This window comes from Dysidea avara, chromosome 7 (genome assembly GCF_963678975.1).
Source record: "Dysidea avara chromosome 7, odDysAvar1.4, whole genome shotgun sequence".
Lineage (NCBI taxonomy): Eukaryota > Metazoa > Porifera > Demospongiae > Dictyoceratida > Dysideidae > Dysidea > Dysidea avara.
This window is the reverse complement of record NC_089278.1, coordinates 10238429-10260195: the sequence shown is the minus strand read 5'-3', so window position 1 is coordinate 10260195 and position 21767 is coordinate 10238429. Positions and strand designations below refer to the sequence as shown.

Sequence of the window (21767 nt, the reverse complement as noted above, 5' to 3'; positions counted from 1 at the left end):
AAATGAACTGTACACTACTTGCCTGGCTACAGGTGAAGAAGATCATGTAAAATTTAAACAAGCAATTAGGAAGGAAAGAATGATAGGTTTGTAGCTAAAGCAAGTGAGATTGAACAAGGGAGTTTAGTGGAGTAGAAACATGGAGAGGTATTAGAGACTTACAATATGGGGTTAACTCCATCTAGGATAGTGACCATGCATTGATGATGAGAATGAAAATCCGTGTAGTTATCTGGCCTCTCAGCAGGCTTGTTGGAGAAGACACTTAACATCAGTACTTAACATTTGTAGCGATTTTGATCCTTGTGAGTTGGACCTTGTGGAGCAGAGGCCAGTATTTGAGAAGATTGCTGCAATTCCATCTAATAAGGAAGTTGCTGCTGCTCTTGCTAAAGTGAAGAATGGGAAAGCTCCGGGTAGCTCAGGAATCTTACCTGAGATGATTAAGGTGGGAATTAATAACGGTGAGTTTTGTGATTTGTTAACCAACTTACTGAGAGTTGTGTGGAAGGAAGAATGGGTCCCACAAGAATGGGTTTGCCATCTTGATACCCATTCCCAGAAGGGAAATTTGAAATGCTGTGATAACTGGAGAGGGATTTCTTTGTTGGAGGTGGTTGGCAAAGTAGTAGCTAGAGTTGTACAAAACTGGTTACAAGAGCTTGCTGAGAAGTTGCTCCCTGAATCACAGTGTGGTTTCGGGAAGGGTCGGGGCTGTAATGATATGACATTCACCATCAGTCAAATTTCAGAGAAAACGATTCAGAGAAAGCTGTTGAACATCGGGAAAAGCAATTTTTTCATATTCGTGGATTTAAAGAAAGGTGAGGCTCTTTGGAAGGTGCTTGGGAAGCTTAGAGTACTGGAAGTGCTGATTAACATCGTGAGGTGGTTTCATGAAAACATGACTGCTCAGATTAGATTGATGGAGAGTTAATGTGAACAATGGCTTGAGGTAGGGATGCACCATTGCCTCAACATTATTTAATCTCTATTCTTGTGCCATTACTGAAAGATGGTTTTCACGAATAAGGAATGTAAAGAGTGTAGGCACTACATTGTTGTATAAGTTGGACTGACAGCTTTCCGCAGACCCACCAGTGGGGCAGAGTAATTTGATATTGACAAGTGTCAGTTTGCTGATGATGTGGCATTATTAGCCACATCATGTGCCGGAGCTGAAGAGGCCAATAGAGCATCACTCTACTGCAGCTGGTCTTGGATTGTCAGTTAGTTAATCAAGTTCTTGGTGGCTGGGCATGGTATAACAGAGGAAGATAAACAACCAATAGTAGAATCAGGAGGAAATGTGGAGTGTGTGTCTGAATTTGTATATCATGGTTCCCTGATGGGAAGCTGGACACAGAGGTAGAAAAACGTATAGCTGCTGCATCCAGAGCATTTGGTGCACTATGCCATGCAATTTTTCAAGACAGAATGCTGTCAGTTACAACTAAAGGACTTCTGTATCAGGTGTGTATATATACTAAGTGTACTATTGGAGTGTTGGACACCATACAAGTGACATCTTGTTCATCTGAACCATTTTCACCATCAGTGTATTAGAAGAACTATTCTTGGGATAAGCAGTGGGAGCAGCATATTACTTCTGAGACAACTCGTCTGATGTGGGGTGATTCTAATTGTTAATGAATTTGGATTTCGATGGCAGCGTAAGTTTCATGCTCCTTCGCCGCCTTTGACGGCTCATAAGCTCCTGGTTAGAATTATACCTGGAATTGTAACATTGTCTTATTTCAGGTTGGCCACATGTAGTTTACAGAAATATCTGGAAATTTCCTGTTATCACAATAACGCGATAATGAAAATTTTCTTGATAACAATAATGACTTTTCACAATAATCGATTATTCACAATTATCACACACTACTCAATACAATAACACAAACACTTTTTTGCCATGTGGCACTTGTCCACCACTGTCTAGTGATGGTGGTTGTTTTGGTAAGTTGTGCAGGGTTCTACAATTCTCCTATATTTGAAGCCACAGGAATTTCTAACATCGTCCTACCAATCCTAATGAAACCCTGCACTATCACGCCTCAACTTTGAGTTGGAGGCAACTCATGGACATGGAATGGGGCAAATGTCCACCCCATGAGACTCGCATGTGGGTGCATAACCCTCCCAGCCTGACATGTATCTTTTATTTATTTATTAATTTAGCTCATGATTTTTGTTTGTTTTATTATTATTATTTGCACTGCTTATATATCATCACAATATACACATATTTTGAATGTAGACTCCTAGATCTAGGGGTGGGGTTTGGGCGGGGACAAACGTTTTCCAACTTCCATGTAGCCATCTGTGCACTCTTTTCTGATGCATGCTTTTGAGAGTTATCCTGATTATAATGTTCACCGTTTCCTGTCTACTTTGCATTGTGGAACCCATTTACCCTATTGCATCTACCTGGTCATCAACTACAAGGCAACAGTGATGTTTTGGCCAGAAAAGACCAAATGATTATATTTAATACTACAGTATTTGTAATGAATGGTACCGTATGGGAAATGAAACTAAAACTGTTGAAATCTAAGATCTAAAACTATAGCTAAAATGTATTGAAGATGGTAACTAAAACTAAAAACTTTAACTTAAACTATAAAAATCTAACATCTTAAACTAAAACTATAACTAAAATATATCAATGATGGTAAACTATAACTAAATGCATTACTAAAACAACACTAGAAGGCAGACCTTAAGATGCCTAAACTATTGGATACTTGGTATACCTCAGCACTTCACAGAGATCAGTGGGACAACCTATACAATGAAATGATGTGCAACAGTCAGCATCTATCTAGAGCAGTTTTACCAACAGTGCAGTGTACGGTGTGCAGCAGGACTTTCTGTAGGAAACAAGACAAAGCAAGACATAAATGTACTGAAGCCAGTGCACTAAGCCACTAACAGGTGCACTATAGTGTACTGCTCGTGGAAGGTGGTTTAGGAATAAGGGTGGTCTTGCTGTACATTGCTGTCATGAATATAATTCAATTAACTGTAATATTTCAGAACATGTACTGTACCAACTTCAGCTTTGGACAATAGAGTGCATTGTTCTATATGTGAAAGATCATTTAACTGGCCTAGCAATCTGAAATGACACAAGTGTCTGGCACAAAGACCACTGCCAGTAGAAGAACAACAAGAAGCTATTAAATGTCCATTGTGTCACTGATGGTTCCATAGCAAAGGAGGACTAGCTGTTCACAAGTGCAAAACTGCCGAGTTGATATCTTAAGCATCTTCATACAGCTGTATGAATAGCACGTGACCTTTATGGTAGTGTGTGTGTGTGTGTGTGTGTGTGTGTGTGTGTGTGTGTGTGTGTGTGTGTGTGTGTGTGTGTGTGTGTGTGTGTGGTGTGTGTGTGTGTGTGTGTGTGTGTGTGTGTGTGTGTGTGTGTGTGTGTGTGTGTGTGTATGTGTGTGTGAGGGGAAAGATAAACGTGTAAAGTATGTAACACAGTTACGGAATATAAATATGAATGATACATTAGCTATCAGTATTCTGAGGAACTGCTATATAAGAATGATTGCTCCCTTGTATCTGTCAATGGTCATGAGGATTATCAGAATTTAAGATGCAATCTCACCCTCTCACACCCAAGGTATTCAATCTCATGCCTAAGCAATGAACTTAAACTTTCAAGAGGCACTAAATAAACTCTGTAAAGCTTTGGATATTTATGGATCTGTACACAGTTTGTATCATGTGATCCTTCTCACATGATACTGGGGTGTGCTGGATCAGAACACTAGATTTAGCAGATTAAGACATGGTCAAAAGTAGTCCACAGTTAGATTTGGGAAGTATTTCAACTGTCAGTAACATGCAACTGTTATCTCTGAGTTATATTTATACTTTTACACCTGGGCCATGTGTCCTGAAAGGATTATGTGATGCCATGTAAGACAAACTTTGGAGAAGAAGCGGTTGTGGCTGATCATTGCGAAAGATACCAGTGCCTTCAGAGTCAAACAATAAAAATGCATTACCAGAATTCAATATAGTGGACACAATAATACAGGTATACAGAAAATTAAGTTCAATTAGGAAAAATGTAGGGAAACAAGGGAGGTCGGCTACACCTGCAGATATACTAGTGAACATTTAATCTCTCTTACTGACCTCCCTTGTTTCCCTACTCTTTTTTCTATGATTCTCAATCGAACTTAAAATCCCTACTTTTTGTTTGTTTACTTTGTTGTAACATAATTATGACTGGTAAACTCGTGCATACTACATCAAAGAAAAGGATGGCGCCAGAGTTAATGTTTTCATCTGAAGGCATGCCCCAGCTATTGATTATTGACTCGAAAGTGAAGTGGTCACTACACTTTGCTTTCAGTTATGTTCAGCCTGTTACACAGCACTACAAACGAAGAACAGTAGAAGTGCTTCTGCAATCAACCCAGTCACCAAGAAAAATATGGATGGTCTGCATACCCCCAACTATCAATTACTGACTCAAAAGTGAAGTGGTCGTAGTGCTTTGCTTTCACCTATTTTCAGCCTGTTACACAGCATAACAAATGAAGAACACTATCAGAAGTGCCTCTACAATCATCCAGTCACCACAGAAAATACAAACAATTTCCATTTACTAATGTAAGGAAGCCATGCATCACGCTACTGTGAATTGACACCTCGGGCAGTCAGCAAAAAGAAATGAAAAACAAAGGTAAGTCCAAGATGCGTGCATTGTACATGCTGCGGTATACCAAAAGGTACGTCTCGGGACAAAGTGACGTTGAACAGTGAAAAACTCAAACCTGTAGCCTTAGCCATTATCAAGTTACACTTGCCTGAAGGTATCAAGCAGGCAGGCAGTCAGTCAGTAGAAAATTCCATTGAATAATTAAAAAAAATTGTAACAATCTATTGGAGGCATTTAAGGTTGTACTGAAGGCACTTTTAGGTTTGGTTATACCTAACCAATACTGCCAAGGCTCTAGGATGGTATTGTGAAGTTGGTTTTTTGTGATTTTTTTTTGGCCTGAAAGACCCAAACCACCATGATCCCTAATATACAGTATAATACTTAATAGCAATTTAAGCTGCATTAATAGCAGTATATAGGTAAATACAGATAGAAAGCATAGGTCCATAACTACACAGCAATTCAGCTTAAGGGCACATTTAAGTATGTTGTGTTTGTTCTCTCCATCAGGATGCATGGATACATGGCAGTGGATATACGTTCAGGTTGTGAGCTATACATTATCACACAAACTTCCCAGCTGGAGACTGCGCCTTCTCTGCATGACGGTCTGGCTGTATACCTTTCTCTCACTATCCACCCAAACTACAGTCTGGCTACACAAGACTAGCGGCCACCTGGAATGACTCTGTTAAGCAAATACAAACTATAATCTTACACAAAAATGCACCTATCCCCCCCCCCCCCAATCTATTCCCATGCTGGGACATAACAAGGGGATTTTTATATTTATGCTCTGTGTGTGTGGGTTTAGGTGATGCTTATAACAAAGGATCAAGATACTCAAATGGAGTAAGGAACAGATTAGACCTATCAGTGTAGGAGGAATTATACTTAGAGTTGGGTCAAATCACCTCCTAACCTGCATGGGGGTACGTGGGACAAAACTTTGATAGGGTGTGACTTTATAGTGACTTTCAATCAATTTTGCTCATTAAGTGGGTGTGGTCACCAATCAAAAGTCTGGCTATTACAGTGTCTACCTGTAAAATATTCAAATAACACACTAACTTGCTCTTACACCAGAGAAAAGTTGCCGTATCTACGCGAATCCACATGGTCGTGTAGTGGTTGACACATGTGCCATATTTGATCAGCATTGAATGAAAATGTCACATATTTTCGACCACGAGCACAAAAATCTCCTTTACTGTTAGTTTACCTTTTCATCCATCGCTGATTGAATATCCAGTTAGCACATCTTCATAGATCTTGTAGTTTTCACATACATCAATTCATTATTTATGACCGGATCTGCAAAACCCCGACACAATCACGCAAGCCTAAATTTACAGTATAAAGCATTGAATACATTGGGTGAAATACTTGTGTATTGTTGAAAAAAGTCCGTAAATTTTTTGAACGTCTCTTTCTTAGTGCAAGAAGGAACCAATAATAAAACCCTGGATATCATCTTATTCGCTTGCTCAAGAGGAGTTAGAAAATCTTTGTTGCGTTGCAGTAGACCCAAGGATATGGAAGTTATGAGCGTTTGCTTACGTCAAGTCGAAGTGATCGTACATGATTGATTTTTCTTCACAGATTTTGCCTTTGTATGCAGTGAAGAAGGGTGAGTAAAGGAAAAACTTACCCAGTAATTGATTCCCCTGTTCATGGCAAACACGATGGTGAAAATTGTAGCTCACTTTGGTGGTAAGTTACAACCGTTTTAGTAGGCGCCTGTAATTTATTTTCCCTATACTTGCTGTACAAATCAAAGTGGAGTTTACATATCAAATTCGAAAAAAATCACCCCAGCCCATTCTGAGATATGAGCGACCAAAATTTTGTTTTAATTTCTTCGTTTTGTTTCCTACTTCTTTTCGCACACTTTACAAAATCTGCCATAAAACACGAATGCGTGCCCCAATCGGGTTGCAAAATTGGCACACTTAGAGGGCTCATTAAAGTGGATCTCAGTACCAAGTTTGGTAGGAATCCAATGAACATTCACAGGATTATTTGCATAAAATAAGGTTGAAATTCTGTCACGCCCACAGGGTAAATCCCTTGGAGGAATGAGTTGATAATTGCTATGTAGACGGACTAACCATTGTAGGAGTGCCTTTTAGTGGTTTGAAAGGAATCGAGATAAAGACCACTGAGATATAACACAAAATCCAACCTGTGTCACAATTACGCGATCGAGTTTCATGAATAAAAAATTATTAATTTTCATGCCTACCAGGTAAACCACTTAGAAGAGTGAGCTGAAAACCAGTATGTAGATGGAGTAATCATCATAGATATGGAGTAGTATAGAAGAATCAGAGTAAAAGCCACTGAGTTATAATGCGAGATCCAATTATGTGTAGCAAGTACGCAATCGAGATACTTTAATAGTACAGTCACCCTATTAGAGCATTCAGTTTCGATGCAGTTCAACTTACAAAATTATATAGTCACTTCATTGTGTTATTTTTATTCATTTGATACTGTTTTTTTGTTGAAGAAAAAATCACAGGACTTCATAGCTACCAGCAACTAACTATATACACTGTAGATAAACTGTAGATAAACTGTAGATAAACTGGATGCATGTTGCCTGATGGAGAGTTCAGCTACAAACAAGTTACCTGTAGAGAGTTCAGCTACAAACAAGTCATCCAGTAGAGAGTTCAGCTACAAACAAGTTACCTGTAGAGAGTTCAGCTACAAACAAATCATCCAGTAGAGAATTTAGCCACAAAAAGTCACAGTATAGAAAATTTAACAACCAATCACCCTGTGGAGATTCCATTACAAATAAGCCACCCTGTAGAGAGTTCAGCACATGTATCTTGTATTATAGAGAAATCAGTTAGAAATAAGTTACCTATAGAGAGTTCAGCTACAAACAAGTCATACAGTAGTAAGAGAGTTTGGCTACAATTAAAAGGAAATACAAGAATTACATTCATCCATCTCACTATATACAATTTAACTTCAGGCCCCCTCAAATTGCATGACCATTTTAGGGCCACTGAATGATATTGACAGATGGTTATTAATCTCCTTACCATTGATTGATCTTGACTAAGTTTGTAAAAATAAACCAAAGTACGTTGAAGAGCCTCAACATCAATTCCTTTAAATATGCTTTTTACAAGTCTTTCTGATCCTGGATCTGTTTCCTCACACATAACTTCTAGCAGCTCAATAGCTGCTTGTTTTAACTCAAGAACCTACAGTGCATTAGCATACAATGTTTATCAGTGATATGATGTCTCACATACATCTGTTAAGGAGCACTGCTGAATTACAGAAGTTTGCATGATGCGATTAATAGTATCCACAATTTGATGATTAAACAGGACTTGTTGATTAGCAAAATTTCCCTAAAAAGACAATCATAGCAATAAAAATATGTATTGAAATAAGAAATTGCACATACACAAAGTTAGTTACATGCAGCATTCAACTGTCAGCAATGTAACAGATACAGGTGCTAATTTTTGCCGTTTAATAATGATTTGATTTATGACTTTCAAATGGACTTTGAACATAGCCTTCTGCAAAACCTCTGAATAATCTTTACGAGTTGTGAAGCAAATATCTTTATATGTAAAACTTTCACACCTCGGATCAAAGGAGCTGCCTGGGCTACATTCGTATGTAGCTCAGCTAGCTGGGCTACATTCGTATGTAGCTCAGCTAGCTGGGCTACATTCTTATGTAGCTCAGCTAGCCGGGCTACATACGAAATGTAGACCGGGCTACAACTGGGCAGCGATTATATAGAATCGATTGTGGAGATCAATTAATACTCACGTGATTAGGATGCACGACTTGGATTTCGCCATGAAAACCACTCAGACGGAGGGTATTTTGTTATCCTCACCATCCTACGAGTTGAAAAACGTTGGACTAAGGTGAGAACTAGTCCTATAGCTTATTCACCGATCGTTTCCGCACATTGTCAAATATGGACATGCCCCCATCACGAAGCTACCACTCTGCACGGAGTAACCACTCTACAAGCAAGCTTACCAATCTAGGCCTTTAGTGAACTCCGTACTTTTTCCATAAACGATTCAATAGCACTGATTAAAACATTAAACTCGCATACCGAAATTCTCTGTGATATTTCTAGGATATGTCTGTTCATCGTAACCGAACATAACTAGAACATACTAGCTGTTGACCCATAATCAAAAATTTTAGGTATGCATATATAATATATCTAGTGGCTGGACTCATATTGGCTTGGGTGATCAATCGCCCTATATAGGCTATCAGCCTGATAAGTGTTACATATTAGCTGTAACACGGGGCATTCAGACTTTGCCTGATACGTATACCCTCTGCCTTCGGGCTGCACAGCCACTAAATATTATTACATATGCGGCCCGAGGGAATACATATCAGGAAAAGCCCTCATGTCTATGTTACAACTACTACATGCGCTAGAAGGTCATAATAATATTCTGCTGATTGGTGTGGTAATATCCTGGGCAATGTGCACTTGGCAGGTTCGAGCAGTGCACACCCCCGGGTACAATCACCATGGATTTAATATATGTGCACACATAATTATACAGAAACACAGAATGATTATATCATATTTTCCTGGCTATACACACCACCCTTCCACTGTACCTAGCTCTATTGCCTACTTTTGACCTAATTCTAGCCACATAACATTTTCCACAAGGCAATGGAACATACATAACAACACTAAACAAATAAACACTCATGCTATGTATACACAAATTACTTTGAGGAAAGGCTTTCAAAATGAACTGAAAAACTGGACACCACATGATGTAGAGCTATAGTCTTTGAGTAAGCCACTTTGCAAAATACCCTAAGCCTCACAAAATTCTCTGGCTACAATGATTAGCTACTAAACACTCAAGTGCTTAATAGCAAGATAGAAAACCTAACCCCATTCAAAAGATGTCACTTCACTTCACTTCACAAACATCAACAATACGACTGAAACATACCACACTCATCTCAATCATAGTCTTAAGGACTTGCGTAATAAGCACAATATTATCCTTTGTGACATCAACATAAAATGATGATAGAAAAATGCAGATTTCGGATACAAGATTGATAGTTTTTATGTTATCTGGTTGCTCTCGAAGGTAGTTTTGCATTGGCCGATATTGACCATCACAGAGTAAACCAAGAACTCTAAGTGCTAGTTCAATATAGGATGTATCCTTGAATTGGAGTGAACTGGATTTCTTTGTAACTTCACCAGTGCTTTTCTTGTCCTGAATAAAAAATGGTTTCATATATAGCATCCATTTGACACAACAAACAGTACTAGTATTAAATCTAGCTTGGCTATACAGTTAGAATAATCTCAGAGAACATAATACTTTTAATGGTAGTAGCAAACAACATACATATTCTTCTTGTAGTTTCTGCAGCTGAATTTCATTCTCTGCTAATCCAGCTTCTGCTAACAGCTAATAAATAAACTGCAATCAATAGTTGTATGTAACTTTATAATTATTACCTCAGACACACTCATTCGGTCTGCTCGCTTTTTCCTCTTCTTACCACTATAATTAGGATCAGTGATAGTCAGACGGCCACTACGACCACTTGTAGGAGGAGCAGAAGTATGTACAGGGGACAGCTGCTGCATTTCATAGGCTTCACCCTGCCAAGATTATTAGTCATTTATTAGGTTACCACAATAGTATGGATTCTCATGAAGTTGGCACATTAAATACTACCTTGAATCGTCCTAATACAATGTGCAACATACTAAATGTAATAAAAGATTTTAGTTTGTATTGCAATGCAGTTAAACCAGAAATGGTTTTTTTGTTTATCTACCATGACAGCTGTCTAAACAGTACAGTGGATTCAGTACACTTGATATTCAAATGGTAGCTCCTGAGTCTTGACAATAGTATGTGTGTCCTTGCCTTCAGGCAGCTACTTGCTGTACTTTGCTTTCTACTATTGTTACTAGTTGCTAGTATCACTATTAATTTAAAAATGAAGTAGGGATCCAAACGATAAAAAACTAGTGAGACAATAGATGAATGATGGCATTACAACCTAGTTCTGTGGGAAAATCCCTACATTGGCATCTCATGACAAATTATTTTGTTCAATGCCAAAGTAGGGATTTTCCCACAAAGCAAGTGGTCTAGGGCCTTAATGGAGCTCTGGCCAGCTTGGGGATGGTTGTATGTAGCTGTAAAGCATAGTGTTGAAATTGTCTTTTTTTCTTAAAAGTGTCATTAAACTTTCACTCCCAAAGCAGGATGAGAGAGCAATTATTCAATATCAATGACATAACATTGGAGGAAGATTTATTGATGGACCTTAACTTCGACAACATTCCTGAGTCACAACCCATGAAGCCTCCCTTAGATTCCAATAAAGCCACACCCCCGGAAGAGGTAGGCAAACGCCACCTTCATGCTCTCTTGGAGCTTAAGACTCCAATTATCAATCCCAGGTTTGAGGCAACCACCCCCTCCAAAAACAATTGAAACCTAAATGATCCATAATTTTGGCTTACTTCATGCCTACACATTCCTCTTTCATTTTGTCAATAACCTCTTGACCTCCCCTTCACCCCCCTCCCACCATCCCTATTGGAGCTAGCGCCTGATACAGTCAACCTCGAATTAAAAACTATCTAAAAGGGATGGAAACTTAGGTGCTGGCTACTTATGCTCTGGGAGGTAAGAAATTGGTATAAAATGTGTGAAAATTAGGTACATGTAACTTCAACCATTGGCAAGCTACAACACACTAATTATTTAAAACCTGCATTTCTCAATACATTTAAACAGGCGATAGACCGGTTTACCACATATACCATGTACATCGCAAATCAGTCAAAAAAACTGTGGCAACATTTTGGAAACGTTGTGAGTTGCCCTAAATGCATTTTTAACTTGATAATACTAATCGATGTTGCTAAAAAGTGCCATGAAAGTATTATGAAGTTGATTTGTGAGAAGGTGCAAACCTTCATGATCCCTACTACACAGTACTACTGTTCTAAAAAGTTGCCACACTTAAGAGCTCCCTATACTATAAAATACTGTCCTTAAGTACCCACATCAATTTTTGACACTAGACTACTGTGGTGTTTAACAAGGTATGCGTAGATATTGAAAGGTTTTTTTTATTGTAGGTCATTGAGGTTCGATGCAATGACTAAAAGTACTGCTAGTACATCATGACAATTTGACAATCCAGTACTACATATAAGCAGTGATCACCAGGTACCACAAACAAATGGTCCTTCTTGAGTGTACAATAGCCATTGCAGACACAATATATTCATTAACTCATACCGATACAAGTAACTTTTTATTAGCTACATCCATCGTATCTTCCCACGTAGAAGGCTTTCTTGAACCTCCAACCTGATCTAGAATCTCTGTGCTCTCAGACATGCCTATATCACCACCAAGACTTAATGCTTCCTAAAGGAAACAATGACATATTTTAACACAGTACACAACACAAAGCATATATATATATATATATATATATATACCTGGGCAGTTGGTCGAATGGTTCCCCCACCACGAGCAGAATGAGTGACAAATGTGTCCCTCTGTAAACACATGATGCAAAACATTGCCCATGTAAGTAAATAAATCACTCACCAAAACTTTTTGTGCCTCCTCACGTGATTCAAGCTGGGCTAGAAGTGTCCTTCTTTCACGGTCATTTATGGCAGCTTGTTGTAAACGCTGTTGCATACTAACAAAAAGCTTTTCTTCTCTTGTGTGCATCAGATAGCTAAACCCTTTCTGTATTTATTAAACTTAGTCATTGATACTTTTGTTATATAAAAGACAAACCTGAACAGTTTTATTACCAGTGTACAGCAGGATTGATAAGAAAGCTAAAACTTCTGCAGCAATTTTTTCATTAGGATGAGAGAGCAATTTTACAATCTAAAAATAATAATCGTAAACAACCAGTTTCCATTGACAGTGAAAACATACTCTTTCAACAGTACTCCCAAGTGATTGAATTTGATTTTGAACTGACACCACTCTTTCAGATAACCTGCACACACCATAAGCACAACACATGTTAAAAAAGCTAATTCACTTTCTAAACAAAACAGGATCTTGTCCTTCTTCCCTGAGGTCAGGATCAACAAACATGATCTCATTATGAATGATAGTTCGAAGTACATATAAATATCTGATATCATTTCTGTCTTGTTTTTGTCGTTCTTTCTCATCATCGATGTCAGCCAAATTGTTATATGATGATCTAAAGAATACACTTTAACTACTGTCACACTTATGTCACAGTTCATCTTACTCAAGGCAATCGACTATTCTTTTAGCTTCTGGTTGAACTTTACTTTCAGACACACCACGACTGTAACAATAACATATATCTTATGTCCTAAACAAAGGCTATTTCTTACTCAACATAAAGAGTAACATGTTGCTGGAAAGATGGTCCTAAAGGAAGCCACTCGTCACCTTTGTTGTCTAGCAATTTGTCTTCGAATTCACTGTAATCTGTACAAAACTAAACATAATCTACTATTGTATCAAATGTATTTACCAATTTTGTATGGTGATCCAATCTGACGTTGTGCAGTGTTAGGGCCCCAGTAAGCCAACTCATAATTTCTAACAAAATTGTTGAACTCATCATTTAGTGATCTTTCCCGTTGATAGACGTCTTCGTATCTCTAAATGTAAATACATATTTGAATATTAATCTTTTACTTATCTTACAGTTACATACCTCAACAGATGGATTCTTACTAGTCACATTGTATGTGACACTATTTTCAAACCTTGCTCGTACCTATTCAATGGATACCACACATAATAAAGAATTGCATTTTGTGAGATTCACTGCATGTAACACTGATATTTCTTTTGTGCAAGCACACAAAAACACAGCAATTCATAGCTCTATAAAGGAAAATAGTTTATAAATACAATTAATCTTCCATAATTGTGGCAACCACCAGGTCTTCCTACTTTTTTTCTTTTTCTGCATAGTGTACCTACATGTAGCTCATAGCACTTCAACTGTGGAAACCAAAACACCTTTTTAAATGTGTAATATGTTTTGTAAAGATGTTAATAAACAAATTAGGTACGTAGCTATGCTTACGGTCCCAGATACATCGAATATGAGCACATGGATCAAGAGATACAATTGATACACAGCACATACCGCAGGATCAACATTAATCATTCCTTCCTCAAAACAGCCATGGTTAAGAATAGTAAGAATGGTTGTACGCAGCAGATCCCACTGTTCCTGTGAGCTCAGAAAGTTCTTGATACAATCAGCCAAGTACTAAAATGACAATGACATTATAACCAACATATATTTTATAGTTATAACATGCTTACAAGGATATGACTAAAATATATGAACGATTCACGAGAGCATGCAGCACTCAAGTGAGAGTGCGTATATTTAGTCATATCCTGAGTAATCGTGTTATAACTGTTACATTCTATACCCCAGTAGATGAAACGATTATAGATAGCAACAGGAGCTTATGAGCCGCCAGAGGTGGCAAAGGAGCATGAAACTTACACTGCTTGACAGGTGCCATCACAATCCAAATCAATCGCCAATTAGTTTCCATATAAGGAAAGTAAAATTTCATTATTTGAAGTTGTATATGAAATTGTGCACGACCACTAGTGACACATGGCGATGGTAAAGTTGGCTGAGTCTTCCTCAAGGTCTTTCTATTCTTCAATGGTGGAAAACTCATCTCTACTTCGTGTGGCTGGAGCACCATTTGCACATGATGTAAAACAAACACAGTGACGTAATTTGGATAGTCATGGAATTCAGTTTCATGCTCCTTAACCGCATTTGGCGGCTCATAAGCTCCTGATAGCAATTTATAGTAAAACAGTACCTCCTGGAGATCAAAATCAGTAGAAATTCTTGATGGATCAGAGATTTTAGACTATTAGCAGTGCCACGCTCACCTAGTCGCGATTAGTGAGTTATCCACAAAGGAGACAAGAGTTCATCAAAAATCGTTCCAGTAGCTGAGGTGAATAATTGTTGGTTGATTTAGGCGCTTGTTGTTAGAGACTTGTTTACCGTTTAGATAAGGATTTTACAGAATGTGTGAAGTTACACTATATATGGTAAGCGTAGCCACAAAGTGTGGTATATCAGTTATGTACCACTCTGCGTGGGCAGTTCAAAGGCACCGCCAGTGCCATAATTTGTATATTGCACTGCTGCAGACCGCAGCGAGTGCATTATAACTTATAACGCACTGGTTGCGGTTTTTTAGACCACAACGAGTGCATTATAAGTTATAATGCACCGACCGCAGTGCAATATACAGATATTGCACTGGCTGCGGTTTTATGCAGCATAGCACAAGTGCTGGTGGCGAAGACCACTACGACACCTCACCTAATAGGTGGAAGAACACTTCACAGATCACTCGAATTCTTTTATAGCCTGACATGTAAAGGTCGATTGTGGGCCATAACGTCACCAATACGTATAATGTTTACAAGCAGCCAATGGCGATCGAAAAAGCCAACACGGGTGGCCACAACTCTAGTCTACATATATATAAACGTACTTATACACCTTACTAGTCTGGTGCCATCTTAGCCCAGATTAAACTGTAGTCCACTTCGACAATGACTCAATAAAACAAATATATTCTAAATAATACTAACCTTTACGTTCGATTGTGGTAACCAGTTTTGTCATGCCACCAGATTCGAGTTTAGCCAGTGTGAATAGTAAGAATTAGACTAGTATCGTTTAGTAGTTGGGTTTTGTTTACTTAAAACGTCTATTTAGCTACTTTTTTTCGCTCGAGGGAATCACTATGGCGATTAGTCTGGCGCTTAGTCTATATGGCGATTGAGTGATCACGCTGGCATGTTGAGCACTACATAATGAGAGTCGAACAGCGAATGCAGGTTAGTGATATAACCCATAGCGTACTAGCTTTCAATATCTTAGGTTGCTGCAGTACTGCAGGGGGAACGTCATTGCAACGTCCGGCTTGGTTACCCACAATCGATGTTAGAAACCTGGCCTTTATAAGTGTTACAGCTGTCTTGTGAGACTCTCACCTATTAGGTGAGTGGTACATAACAGTTATACAACGTGCACTCGTGGCCGTTGTATAACTATATAATATACCACAGTTTGCCGTAATATATCAGTTATATACTATCAGTTATATACCACAGCACGGCGCTTTTGATCTCAACCACAGGTGTGGTATATATATCACGTACTCACCAATAGTGCACTGGCAATTTCAGCAGAAACCTGAATTTCTCTATCAGAAGATATTCTTTCATCTGAATCACCAGTAGTTTCAGTGGATGTGTCGAAAGGACGAAAATATTCAGCATAAAAGACCTAAACATATAATGTACATGATATTATTTCAGAAGTGCTATTCCACTACCTTGAGCATAGGGACAATTCCTTCCATTAAATAAATAAGAAGACCTGGCACTAATTCACCCTCTTTACTTGTTACAAAAGGAACATTCGTTACTGCAGACATGGTGCCAACTCTCTTCCTAGTTCCTAATTGGCCATCTCTTCTACGTTTGAGTTTTACAGATCGAGCAGTGAGACTTGACCTAGCTGCTACTGCTTCACTATCAGGCAGGCCTTTTAATGCTCTGACAATTCCATCCAATAGTATCCTGATGTGCTCCAAAAAGGCCCAGACTTGCCTACAACAAAAACAAGTTGATACATAATGTAGAGAAAAAAATTAAGTACCCATCGTGGAATAGTATAATAGAGCCAGTCTGTATCTTGTCACCTCCAGTGTTCATGTATACCCACAGCAAGAAGCGTACAAATGGTCTCTTTCGAGGTGGACTAAGATCACGGAATGAAAGGATCTGCATAGAAACAAAGTATGTAGCTACGTACAAAACATACAATATTATTCATCAAATACTTTCAGTAGCTCATTGACGCTCATTATATTCTGACAGATGGACTCTATGAACAGATTTTCTCCTTCAGAACAAGAAGCAAGAAGGTCAATCAGTTTTAACAACATCTTCAAATTTGGATCCTCATCTATTGCATTTACTAGCAATTGCTCCCTATCCATAACAATGACACACACAACATCCAACACTTTTTATGCACAAATAACTCATGCATAGTAATTTCAATCACCTTCTTTTAACTTTCTCTTCTTCTAGACCTAGCAATTCATTGCAAAACTTATCTCTCATCTTACCAAAGTACTTCATTATGTAAGCTTGATTACGTTTCAGGGGAAGGTCCAAATGTTCAACCTATCAAAAATTGCTTCATGGACATATTTGCATGATTCACTATATGTGACTGGATTTTGGAAAACCGATCCAAATCACATATCAGCTTGCTGGGATATTTGGATTGGCTTTGTAAAATCAGGTCACATATGTACCTTTACGGCTGCTTGTAATGTCCCCAACAATTCAGCACGGCCTACATCACCACCATATGCAATCAAATAAAACAAATGCTCTACTTGTTGCTCTTTTAATTTAAGACATATTTCCTGTCCACCAGTGAAAATCTATAGTGACAATGTAAAGAAAGCACTTAAACATTAATATTATAGTAAGTATCAACCTCAGTAAGCACTTCAGCCATGTCTGGAATAGCAACATCAAGTTCTAGTAGATCATCCATACGATCAAACAACCGTTCTTGAACAGTTAGATTGTTTCTATTAAAATTATGATCACATTATGTGTCATTGGATTGCTACACATTACTTAGCTAGCAGCCTCAGAAACTGTAAACACTTTGACAAGATTTCTTCCCTCTGCTTCATGTCAGAAGAGTCAACCTGGGTTGCAATTTCAACTTTTCCATCACTACTGATCTGTCGAGTCGATTTATCCCGAAAAATCAGGTTCAACACATCTGCAAACACTCCTATGTAGTTGAATTTTGTCATCAACGTTGAAGACCATAGCAGCTAATAGCTAACCTGTGTTATACAATATTGTCTGGTTTTGTTTGTGTGGTTCATTTTCATCTCCTTCCAAGTGACATAATCTATTAAAGTTATAAAATAAGTTGAACATGTAAACTACAACATACGAAGTCAGTTCCTCTAGTATATCAACCAATTCCTGGCACTGTGTTTCATCTACATCAATTACTGCAAGGTGACGAAGTGTAGGAAGTAAACTGGATATTTTACTGTACACAGTTTCTGATTCAGAAGTTATCAATAGCTGAAAATAAAAGCGGCTAAATATTAAATATTAATGTAATACTAATATGTACCTGGGTCTGAATAGCTTTCTCAAATAAATTTTCTTCAGCAGAATAAAACCTTCCCAGAAAATGAAGAGATTCGTGCAGTAACTCGTCATCTTTATATTTGGACAAGTCCTGTAAAGGAATTATGTTTTGTGTTACTAAAACTAGTGATAACTACTGACTATCAAGATATGATGAAACCATTGTCCATTCTCAACAGACCCATCACACTTGTACCAACTCAGTGAAAATATTTGCTTCAGTCGATGTGCAGCAAGACTCATCAATCTGCACACAACATTGAGGTAATGAAGTTTACACTGCATAATACCTATCATCGTTGTGAACTTTAAGCTTATGAGCAGGTCTCTGAAAGGCTTTAAGCTCATCAGGAGGTTGCGGATACTGTTCAGCACCACCCTATGAACACAAGACAATATGAACTAAAACTAAGTATTATCCAATAAGCACGTACATGTGACCCTCTTTGAATCAAATCGGATGTTAATTGTGTCACTTGTTGTGTTACATTCGATACTTGATGTGTCACTTGTTGTGTCACGTTTGTTACTTGGTGAGTGACATTGGTAACTTGTTGTGTTATCCCACTTGTTAACTGCTGTAGTGGAGCAGGAGTTGGAAGAAACCGTCCAAATCTTCTTGAATGCTTCTCTGTTGTTGCCTGTTCTTCTTCTTCGTTATCTGATTCTTGTTCAATTATTTCATTAGGATCAACATCTCCTTTCAGTAGTTTGTAGTCATATATAAAATGCTAAGAGAGAAGCAGTGATTATTACATTCTCTATGAAACACGACTCTAACCTGTAATCTTAAATAAAAACGAAAATTAAAAAACAAGTCCATCACTTTCAGTGCCTTAACTTTCATTTTAAAGATTGCTCTGTTTGTATAATTGTCTTCAAATCTTCCTTCCTTTATTACAATAAAATATTAACAGAAAATTAAAGAAACTGTAAGTCTTACCATTGTGAACTGTTCATTTGCATCTGGAGTGACATCTGGAAACAGCTTGTCATTCATACCATTTAACATTGACACTAGTGGAACTATCAGAGCATTGATATCATCAATGGCAGCATAATATCCATATTTGACCAGCAAGTACAAAAGATCCAATATCTATACATTATTGAAATGCATCCATTTTGTAAATTGAACTTAATGGCTTACTTCAGCATTAAGGTTGTTCACCTCAACTGATGATGCAATAACAGACTACAAAAAAAAACACCATCACTACATTGATTGATATACACTAATAATTTCACAACCGTGATGTTTGTAACATATTGCAGTATCCAGTCCTTGAGTTTTGGAAAATATTCATTTTTCACTCCAGTTAAAGCTTTTTCAGGATTTGCTGCAGCTGATTTATAAGGATCGGCTACTATTTTCTTGTATATCTACATACACAAATGTTAAACAAGAGGTGTACTAGGTAAATGTCAACCTACAAAAGACAGTGGAAGGTTGTCCAGAAGTGCTCTATTATTTCCAACGTCAACATACAACACTGTTGTGATATAACTGGATGAAAATCATTGCACAAACATTTGGCAATACATACCAACTATCAGCTCTACATATTTGGAGCGAAGGGATGGGTGGAGCATATCATCTTTGGCACCAGTAAGTGCTTCATCAAAAGTCAAATAATTTAACTCCTACACACAATGCAAAACAGACAGCTGTCACTCCCCATCAATGTTCGAGGGTAACATGTTACTTATGTAATGAGTTACATAATATTATTACTTTTGTGGTAACTAAGTAATATAACGAAATATGCTATAAAAGCTAGTAATATAACTCAAGTTACTTTACTTGCAAATGTAACGTGTTACCTAAGTAATAAAGTTACTGTAACGAATCTAATATTAAGTAATTTTATTACTACAAATAACGAAGTTACTAATCTTGTTACCAATCCATTGAGTAATGCCTACCCACAACAAAGTAATGAAGCCCACCTCAAATTAATGAATGAACCTTATCGAACAGTTTCTTGTCTCTCGAATACAATTACATTTCGGAAGGCTCTGTCTCAAAATCAGCATGTAATGAACATAACTAAGCACTATCACAGCAATTTAAAGAGTTCACAAAAAAGTGATGTCATCTTCTGGTATCAGGACTATATAAACTTCCACGTGTCTCCTCTAACCCGACTTTTTATTTGCTGTGACAGCAATTCGTTTCTACTCGGTACTCATCAAACAATGTCAAACCCTGGCGACAACTCTACTGAGAGACTACTACAGGAATTGCTCGCCAAAGTTAATACCTTGACGAATGACATTAATGTACTGAAGGAGAAGGATGGCGGAAGAACCTACCCCAGAAATGCTGCCATGATGGTGGCAGCAAGAGAAACATCGTGATGACAATCTCTCGGATGGGGAAAACATCGAGGAGGCTGGAAGCAATGACTCCCATACCACCCGATTTCCACTTTCTGAGGGAGGCAAGGTCTTCTTGGAGGCCACCTTTGACTCCCGCCTGGACTATAAAGGCAGGAAGGCCCGGATCACCAATTACGGCGAGCCTGATTTAAGTGGACAACCTGTCCCAAGATATCTCCGGTAGTGGCGGCAACCCTCCCCAATACCACCATTAAGGACAACAAGTTGGCCTTCCGAACCCAAGAGATGTACATGGAGGCCATTGCTCTGCTTACAGCTCTATTGGAGAACACAGATGATGAATCCTTTACCCTCAAGGAAGCCATTCCCACGATACAGTTGGCCATTCAATTGCTAGGAGACGCTGCCCAACATCACTCATCCCAGAGAAGGAAAGCAATTATGCAATATCTGAACCCCCAGCTGCAGACACTGATGAAGGACGAGGATTTTAAAGAATCTCAGCCCCTTTTGTTTGGAGAGGACTTGGAGAAAAGGCCAAGGCAAGGATAGAAGCGGCGGCTGCCCTGAAGAAAGTTGTGAACCCCCTGGGAGACAAAGGGAAACATAAGGGTTTTCAAAAAGCCACCCTCAACGAAACAACTGGGGCTGCCAGGGTGGCAAACCAAAACCCTGTGGCCCTGCAAGCAAGCCAAAGAAGTAGTGTTGTAATCATTAAACAATAACTATATCAAAAATAGTTTTTGTAGCAACTTAAAAATTATTGTTAACAATAACTAATATTTTAATCTAACACACCAATTGATAGCAATAACAAGAATTCTAAAATTTTTTTTGTAACGTAGGGAAATTATTGCACTGGCAGTGAATTTATAACAACTCGCTTTTGACATATTTACAACAGAATTCCAGATCATAAATAAAGATCATATGGTATACTTAAGTTCAAATTCAGCCTTCTACACAAAAGCTGCACAAGACCTGTAACAGTCCTTTGTGCATTGCAATTCATGACAAACAGCTTCTCTCGTCATTAAAATCAATGTAAAACATTAAAAATATCTCCTATATAAATGGTGACCAAATTGTCACATTTATAGAACCTTGCATGCACTGAACACAGAAAAAATCTATCAGAAAACAATGCCACTCTATGAACATGCACATCTCACCTTAGATGAAAGTGTACGTATATGCACCTGCAGCTTAAGAATCTGAAGCCATGCAGAGCAGAGTTTAATGAGGAATATCAAGACACACGGTAGCATGTCGTGCAGCCCAAGAAGCCAGCGCGCAACACCCATGAGTATATTGACAGGAAGAAAGAAAATGTAATTTTCGCACCTCCGTAGCTCTGTGCTGCCTTGATGAAACAAGACGATTTTTGCTGTGGACACTCCCTCCAACTTCAGTACTCCACATTCCAA

General features: G+C 38.2%; 1 protein-coding gene across 1 annotated transcript in view; it reads right to left on the bottom strand.

Moving 5' to 3' along the window:
* The window catches only part of LOC136262168 (inositol 1,4,5-trisphosphate-gated calcium channel ITPR1-like), a 46237-nt gene that overhangs the window by 2996 nt on the left and 21474 nt on the right, over positions 1-21767 (bottom strand). Inside the window, exons 27-62 of the mRNA XM_066056327.1 lie at positions 19545-19641; positions 19432-19490; positions 19249-19380; positions 19148-19192; positions 18941-19096; positions 18779-18889; positions 18432-18728; positions 18288-18376; positions 18139-18244; positions 17981-18088; positions 17792-17928; positions 17679-17746; positions 17461-17623; positions 17315-17411; positions 17127-17258; positions 16871-16992; positions 16644-16794; positions 16460-16584; positions 16134-16410; positions 15962-16084; positions 13889-14014; positions 13448-13510; positions 13262-13391; positions 13119-13215; positions 13010-13069; positions 12791-12958; positions 12682-12745; positions 12535-12630; positions 12337-12483; positions 12225-12284; positions 12019-12150; positions 10209-10355; positions 10096-10158; positions 9685-9960; positions 7972-8073; positions 7756-7920 (exon numbers count right to left, since the gene is read on the bottom strand). Coding sequence (XP_065912399.1) covers positions 7756-7920; positions 7972-8073; positions 9685-9960; positions 10096-10158; positions 10209-10355; positions 12019-12150; positions 12225-12284; positions 12337-12483; positions 12535-12630; positions 12682-12745; positions 12791-12958; positions 13010-13069; positions 13119-13215; positions 13262-13391; positions 13448-13510; positions 13889-14014; positions 15962-16084; positions 16134-16410; positions 16460-16584; positions 16644-16794; positions 16871-16992; positions 17127-17258; positions 17315-17411; positions 17461-17623; positions 17679-17746; positions 17792-17928; positions 17981-18088; positions 18139-18244; positions 18288-18376; positions 18432-18728; positions 18779-18889; positions 18941-19096; positions 19148-19192; positions 19249-19380; positions 19432-19490; positions 19545-19641 — 4491 coding nt within the window. The remainder of the gene's footprint in view (positions 1-7755; positions 7921-7971; positions 8074-9684; positions 9961-10095; positions 10159-10208; positions 10356-12018; positions 12151-12224; positions 12285-12336; positions 12484-12534; positions 12631-12681; positions 12746-12790; positions 12959-13009; positions 13070-13118; positions 13216-13261; positions 13392-13447; positions 13511-13888; positions 14015-15961; positions 16085-16133; positions 16411-16459; positions 16585-16643; positions 16795-16870; positions 16993-17126; positions 17259-17314; positions 17412-17460; positions 17624-17678; positions 17747-17791; positions 17929-17980; positions 18089-18138; positions 18245-18287; positions 18377-18431; positions 18729-18778; positions 18890-18940; positions 19097-19147; positions 19193-19248; positions 19381-19431; positions 19491-19544; positions 19642-21767) is intronic.